This window comes from Carlito syrichta, unplaced genomic scaffold (assembly GCF_000164805.1).
Source record: "Carlito syrichta isolate Samal-C Ts95f unplaced genomic scaffold, Tarsius_syrichta-2.0.1 Scaffold314018, whole genome shotgun sequence".
Taxonomy (NCBI): Eukaryota; Metazoa; Chordata; class Mammalia; order Primates; family Tarsiidae; genus Carlito; species Carlito syrichta.
The window spans coordinates 83466-91143 of NW_007258114.1; the positions used below are offsets into that span (position 1 = coordinate 83466).

A 7678-nucleotide genomic window follows, 5' to 3' on the forward strand; every position below is an offset into this window, starting at 1 on the left:
AAAAAAAAAAGTCATATCCCTGTTCTGTTTCGGTGGAGTTGCCACGGGCCACATGTGGCCACAGAACTGACACGTGGCAAGTGTGACCAAGAAACCAAAGTTTTCATCTTGTATCATCTTAATTTAAAATTAAGCTTTCCTAGGTCAGACGTGGTGGCTCAAGCCTGTAATCCCAGCACTTTGGGAGGCGGAGGAAAGAGGATTGCCTGAGCTCAGGGGTTCAAAATCAGCCTGAGCAGCATGGCGAGACCTCGTCTCTACAATAAAAAATAAAAATATTTAAAAAATCAGCTGGGTATGGTGGCATATGCCTGTGGTTCCAGCTACTTGGAAGACTGAGGCAGAAGGATCGCCTGAGCCCAGTAGGTCGAGGCTGCAGTGGCCGTGAGTGTGCCACTACACTCTAGCCTGGGTGACAGAGTGAGACTCCAACTCAAAAAATAAAATTAAATTAAACTTTCCTGCCTGGGTGACACAGCAAGATCTCATCTCTCCAAAAAATTTTAAAAAGTCATTGAGTGTGGTGGCGTGTGCCTGAGATCCCAGCTACTCAGGAGGCTGAGGCTGGAGGATCGCTTGAGCCTAGGAGTTGGAGGCTGTGGTGAGCTGTGATCACGTCACTGCACTCCAGCCTGGGCGACAGAGTGAGACCCCCGACTCCCAATAAATAAATAAATTATGCTTAAAGAGTATCCAGGGACCCTCTTAGGCAGACACTCCTGCCCTGGCCCTACAGCCTGAGGCCACCCTCACCGCTCAACATTTCACCCATGGGACTCTGGGTATTTAGAGACTGATGGGTTGTGCCACCCCAGCATCCCCCGCCCCGGGGAGACTGAGGATCCCTCTCCTCAGTGGGCAGATGTCAAGACGCAAGCCCAGAGAGGGAAAGCAACTTTTCCAGGGTCACCCAGCAGAGGCATCACGAGAAACTGGGCTGCTAGACTCATGCCCTGGCCCTTCCCACCAGCCCAGTGATTCAGAAGGTGGGTGAGCCTGGGGCGTCCCTTTGGCCTGGAGCATGTGGCAGAGACGTGGCCAAGGCAGCACCCTTGCCCTGATGGGTGGTTTTTGGATAATAAAGCACATCCCCACGTCTCCTGACATAATCCCCGCAAGGGTCCGTGGGGATCTCCTGTTTCATAAACAAGGGGATGGCGGTTGACGGCCCAACGCTGGAGTCAGATGGACCTGGGGTTGCTTGCAGTTTCCCTGGCTCACCCTGGGTGACCTTGGCACCTGACTTAGTCTTTGAGCCTCCGTTTCCTTGCCTGTCCATGGGAACAGAAACGGCGTGCCTTTCCGGGTTTGTCGGGCTGTGCAGAGCGCCAGTGTGCATGGGGCAGTTCTCAGCTGTGGCAGACAACGCCAACTCGCATGCGGGTTCTTTTCAAAGTTTTCACCTTACAATGGGTTTATCAGGATGTGATCAGTATCTGTATTTGAAAGGAACTTGGTAGAGAGGTGTGGGGAACTGGGTTCACGCCTGTCATCCCAGCACTTTGGGAGGTCAAGGCGGGAGGATTACTTGAGCCCAGGAGTTCAAGACCAGCCTGGGCAACCTAGCAAGACCTTGTCTCTATAAAAAAAAAAAAAAGATTAGGCTGGGCATAGTGACTCATGCCTGTCATCCCAGTACTTTGGGAGGCAGAGCAGGGAGAACTGCTTGAGCCAGGAGTTCAAGACCAGCCTGGGCAACACAGAAAGATCTTGTCTCTAAAAATATTAAAAAGTAAAAAATTTGCCGGGCATGGTGGTGCATGCCTGTAGTCCCAGCTACTCGGGAGGCTGAAGAGGAAGGACCACCTGAGCCCGGGAAGTCAAGGCTGTGGCGAACTGCAGTCCTACCACTGCACTCCAGCCTGGGTGACAGAGTGAGACCCTGACACACACACACACCCCCAAGATAGGGGGCTGTGGGAGCCAGGGGTCGGGTGGGGTGTGGCGGGGTGGGATGTGGGCTTCAGTCTCTGCAGGATGAGCCCACGGGGAGGAAAAGGATGACCCTGAGCCTGGGAGCGAGAGGGTGAGGAAAGTGTGGGGGTGAGGGAGGGTGTCGCTGGTCGCTGCAGAAGGTTCTGGAACTTGCTGGGATTCCCGATCACTGGTCCTCTGGGGTCCCCTCTGAATCTCGGTCTCCCTCTACCCTGAGATTGGCAGGCCACAGGGGCAAAGCAGCTGAGGCTGGGGCCAGCCATGCCCAGTGGGTCTTCCCCGCACCCTCTTCTGGCCCCTTCTCTGGGCTGGCCACTGGGCATGGTCAGAGTGGTGGGGGCTCCTTGGACCAGAGGGGAAGGCCAGAGAGGCTGGGCCCTGCCCCCACCTGTCACCAAGGCTGTAAAGATGACAGAGGGCTGGACCCGGCTCCCTGGCTCTGACGGGCTGGCATTTCACAGCGACTGCGCCCTTGACTTATGGGCTGCAGAAGCCGTGATTTACACGCCGTGACACATGGCGTCTGGGCGCGTTGCTTCGCTCTTGTGATAAAGCGTCTTGCAGGAGAGCCGGCCGCCGGCCTGATGTCTGGGTGCGGGAGTCCTCCGTAGCCCATCCGTCTCCCTCTCTCTCCCCAGCGTTGTGGACGCATTTTGCTGAACTGGCAAAACAGACCTGAATCCCTGACTCCCTCCAGAAATCAGCAAAGAGCTGAACTTGGCCCTGGCAGGGCATGGCTCGGAGGACCAGAGGGGAGACCCCGCCCCCCACCTCTGAGCTGGCCTGAGGCAGGCTTTAAAACAGGCCAAGGTGACACGCCTGGCCCCATGCCTGGCATGCGGGGAGGTTCGGGACAAGGGTCTCCGTCGTGGGGCAGTGGCCGCCGTGTGCAAAGGAATCCATAGCCCATGGGTGTCAGCTTTATTTTCTCACTAACCTGCATGGCTTTGGCCCCGTTTTACAGATGAGAAATCTGGGGTCTAGGCAGGCTGAAATGGCTGGCCCCTTGCTCCTCCACAGAGGGGTGAAACCCGACGTTGAACGCAGGTCTGATCCCAGAGCCTGGTCCATTCAGAGAAGCCCCTGGTGCTGATACGCTGATTGCCCGGGTCTGGGCTCCTCGCCTGGGATTCTGCCCTCTTGTCTTTCAGTGGTGGTGACAGTCGTGTTTGGGGCTTCCCTTTAGGTGGGTGAAACAATCCATCCGCAATGGGGCAACTGCCCCAGGCACATCTCTAACCAGCTAAGTCCTGTGTCCTGCCTCCGCGGCAGGGAAGCCACCCATGTGAAACACAAGCCACTCGGCAGGGACATGTCTAAGCCGCACTGGCGCCGCCACTCACCAACACAAGTCACCGTCCCTGGGACCCACAGCATGGGGGATGGGGGCATTTCCGGGCGACTCTGTGCCCTGGGCCAGCATGGCTTCTCTCCTGGGCGGTCTGGCCCCACCCATCGAGGTGGGACCCCAGGGCGGGGACACTGCCAGGGTTGTCCTTGCACTGCACCGACAGGGTATAGACGAGTCCGTGGTCCACCCAGTGCGGGCAGGGCCAACAGGGAGCTCCCATGCGATCCTTGGGGCTGAGCCAGCGGCTTTGAGGAGAGAAGGCAGGAATGGACGGAGGGCTCAGGCCGGGGCTTGGTCTGACCTGTTGGTTCTGGGCACACGGTGCTGTTTCATGGGGGTCCTCACAGCTTGGGGGGAACACAGAGCGGTGTGAGCCCATGGGACAGCGTGGAGGAGGCGGGGGCAGCCTCCACTCAACCTTTGCCCCCACTGATGCTGACTACAGTGAGGCCGGTGGGGCTTGGGCCCCTGCTGGCGGGACACTGCGGGGTGGGCTCTTCCAGTGTGGAGATGATCTTGGGCAGGGGCTGCAGCTCCCATTCACCCTGCAAGGAAGGGACCAAGGAGGTAAACTGAGGCTGGAGGGGTGAGACGGGTTACCGCCTCCCCAACCTCTGTTCCCAACAACCTTTTGGATTCTGGCCCGTGAACCATCTTGCCCCAAAATGAGCTCACCCTCCCCCCAAGTTGCTTCTTGGGGGTCCCCAGCTCAGTAAATGCCCCCTCCCCTGGTTACTCAGTTTAGTCAGGAAGCCAGGGGCCATCCGGGCCTCTCCCCACCTGTCTGCCCACCCCTCAATGGAATCACCCACCTGAATGTAGCAACCAGAGCTTCTGGGTGCTGGCTCGAATTTTTTTTTATTAGCCATTTCTCTCCCACAAGACTGCATCTGATGCCTAGTTTTGGGGGTTTTTTTGAGTTGGGGTCTCACTCTGTTGCCCAGGCTGGAGTGCAGTGGTACAGTCTCAGGGCTCACCGCAGCCTCAACCTCCTGGGCTCAGAAAATCCTCCTGCCTCAGCCTCTCGAGTAGCTGGGACTACAGGCATGCACCACCACACCTGGCTAATTTTTAAATTGTTTTTTGTAGTGATGAGGCCTTGCTATGTTGTCTGGGCCGGTCTCGAATTCCTGGGCTCCAGGAATCTTCCAGCCTCGGCCTCCCAAAGTGCTGGGATGACAGGTGTCATCCACCGTGCCTGGCCCTGATGCCCAGTTTTCTTGTCTTTTTTTTTTTGAGTCAGAGTCTCACTCTGTCACCCAGACTGGAGTGCAGTGGCATCCTCACGGTCACCGCAGCCTCGGTCTGCTGGGCTCAGGTGATTCTTCTGCCTCAGCCTTCCAAGTAGCTGGAACTATAGGCATGTGTCACCCTGCCGTGCTAATTTTTTTTTTTAATTGTAGAGATGAGATCTCACCAAGTTGCCCAGGCTGCTCTCAAACCTCTGGGCTAGGGCAGTCCTCTCATCTCGGCCTCCCAAAGTGCTGGGATTATAGGCATGAGCCACTGCGCCCGGCCTCGGCCCCGTTTTCAGTCTCATCAGACACCAGCTCATGACACTCTCAGGTAAGCCGGTGCTACCCTTGGCACTGGAAATGTTTGATTTAGCAATCAATCCAGCTCCCCAGCGCTTCTGGGAAAGATCTTCCCATGTGTCTGGGCTGCAGGGCTTGGTGTGACCACCTCGGCAGACGCCCGGGTCAGGTCTCCTGACTGCAGCTCGCTGGGCTGGGGATACATTAGATGCCTTTGAATCCCAGTGGGTCTCAGACAAGGAGGAAGAAACCGGCTTGCAGCTTCAGACGGTGCTTTCTCACCTCCTCCCCACCCCCCATGCTTTATTTTTAGGCTCTGGGGGAGGTGGCTGGAACCCTGCTCACACTGCCGACATCGGGACAGAGACGAGGGCCCGCGGGAGACGATGCCCGGGAGAGGGGGCTGCCCCCCTTCTTGGCAGCCTCGCCAGTCTCTCCCCCTGCAGGCCGCCCATCTGGGCCAGTCTGTCGCCACCTGGTTGTCCTGTCTCTCTCGAGGGCTTCCCGCCTGGGGTCCTCCATGGGCCTGAGGCAGACCTGGGCACAGAGGCATGGGCAGTGGCCTGCAGGACCTGTCCCCGTGAGCACCAGCAACGGGCAAAGGTGGGTTACCTGGAAGCGCACGGCCGAGGACTTGTTGCAATGCACGGAGATGGGGACAAAGCCGTACAGGGCCTCGAGCACGCGGCGGCTGAAGGAGTTCCAGGGCACAGAGGCGAACTGCTGAGGCACGGACGCCTGGGGGCAGGTGCACACGTCCTCGCTGTTAAACCTGGAAATGGGGAACGGTCGATGGGTGTGACAGTTCGGAGCCCCGAGGGGCACAGGCCGTGACTCCCTGCAGCCAGGGTGGGGACCCCCGCCGGCCTCCTCAGATGCTGTCTCATCCCTGCCTCTGCCGACAGTGGCCTCATCTCTTGTGTCACCTTGGTGGGTGGGTAATGTCCTGCCTGGGCGACAGGGTGAGACTCTGACAAAAAAAAAAAAAAAAAGACAAGACAAGAAAACTGGGCATCAGGGCCAGACCCGGTGGCTGACACCTGTCATCTCAGCACTTTGGGAGGCCGGGGCTGGAAGATTCCTGGAGCCCAGGAATTCGAGACCGGCCCAGAAAACATAGCAAGGGCTCTGGAGGAGGGGTATGGGGCCAAGTCCAGGCCCAGCAGGTGTGGAGTAATTGTCGGGACATAGACCCTTTTCCCCCTGTACCTGGCTTCTTTCTGCCCCTTCCTCGGGGAGCAGCCTCTGGCTGAGGCTGGTGTCCGCAGGCTATGCATATTCCCGGCAAAGAGTCACCAAGTCACCAGGTGCAGGGGACTGGCAGAGCTGAGAACAATGTGGGTGGCGCCCATCTTCAGTGTCCTTGTATACACTGTAGCAGTTTAGATGATTAACTTCCTTCGTTATAAAAGTGCTCACTGGCCGGGCACTGTGGCTTACATCGATTATCCCAGCACTTTGGGAGGCTGAAGCAGGAGGATCGCTTGAGCCCAGGAGTTCGAGACCAGCCTGGGCAACAGAATGAGACCTCCTCTCTACAAAAAATAAAACAATAAACTGCTTGCTGTACTCTCTCAAGGCGTGGATTCTTTTTTCACCGGCCGGGCCCCATCGGTGCCTTCTGTAAGTGCTAATAAACCCATGTCTCTCCCTGCTGGACCCGGGGGTGACTTCTTCGGGACAGGTCAAGAGCCTTCCACACGAGCCCTCTCAGAGTGAGGGTTGCCACGTTGGAGCAGGAAACGAGGGGTCAGGGATGCCCACCACAGGCCCCTCCAGGGGATGGAAGCCTGGTGGCCACAGGCGTGTGCGTCCTGTCTTGATAACTCAGCCTGGGTTCCACCTGTTGCCATTTGCCTCACAGATGTGGGGGGTGGTCTGTGTTAGGTCTCCCCAGGGAATGGAGAACACGTGTGAGACCCCTCACCTATTCAGCAGGTGGAAATACTTCTGCAGAAAGCCGGCATCCACCGCGCTCTTGCAAAGCTCCAGCTGTGTCTGGGGGTAGTAGTGCACGTAGTTGACACACATTTCCTCCAGGATCCCGAAGCCCCCCTGCAAGTTGGAAAAAGACCCGTCATCCCGGGGCCTGTCACTCTCAGACCCTGTCGTACAACGGATTCCACTGCATCTGCTTGGCCACCGCGTCTGTTTGTCCTGCAAGGTGTCAGGCGGTGCCCTGAGCCCCCGGGATGGAGCCGGGGACAAGGTCCCTGCCCCCGGAGGGTTCCCACCCTTGGCGCGAGGGACGGGTCAATTCATCTCAGGCAGCGATCATGTTACAAAGAAGAATAAAATAGGGCAGGTGGATGGGGCACTCATGTGCCCATATTTTTTCTGAGTCAGAGTCTCTGTCCCCCAAGCTGGAGTGCAGTGGCACGATCACAGCTCACCGCAGCCTCAACCTCCGAGGCTCAGGTGGTCCTTCCGCCTCAGCCTCCCAAGTAGCTGGAACCACAGGCGAATGCCATCCTATCCACTTATTTTTTGTAGATACAGAGTCTTGCTACGCACCCAGTCTGGTCTTGAGCTCCTGGGCTCGAGCAATTCTTTTGCCTCAGCTTCCCAAAGTGCTGGGATTACAGGTGTGAGCCACCACACCTGGCCTGTGCCCATTTATGGCTACAGAAACTGAGTCTCAGGGCAAGGGACAGTCTTGAGCAGGCACGGTCTCCTGACCTGTCCCCTTGACCTCCAGTGAGAACTTGGAACTGGGAACTGCAGTGGGGGAAGAGGGGAAAGGGATCCCTCCCACTGCAAATCTGTAGTGCTGGCCCCTCACCCACTTTCTCCCCCCAGGCTCCTGTTTGTGAGCATGGACGTGGGGCCAAGGATTTTTTTTTTTTTTTTTTTTTGT

The 7678-nt window shown here is 57.4% G+C and overlaps 1 protein-coding gene across 1 annotated transcript in view; it reads right to left on the reverse strand.

Annotated features, from left to right (window-relative positions):
- Nucleotides 1–3599: 3599 nt before the first annotated feature.
- Nucleotides 3600–7678, reverse strand: part of DBH (dopamine beta-hydroxylase) — a 30217-nt gene continuing 26138 nt past the window's right edge. The window contains exons 10-12 of the mRNA XM_008070799.2: nt 6749–6876; nt 5434–5593; nt 3600–3831 (exon numbers count right to left, since the gene is read on the reverse strand). Coding sequence (XP_008068990.1) covers nt 3700–3831; nt 5434–5593; nt 6749–6876 — 420 coding nt within the window. The 3' untranslated portion in view covers nt 3600–3699. The remainder of the gene's footprint in view (nt 3832–5433; nt 5594–6748; nt 6877–7678) is intronic.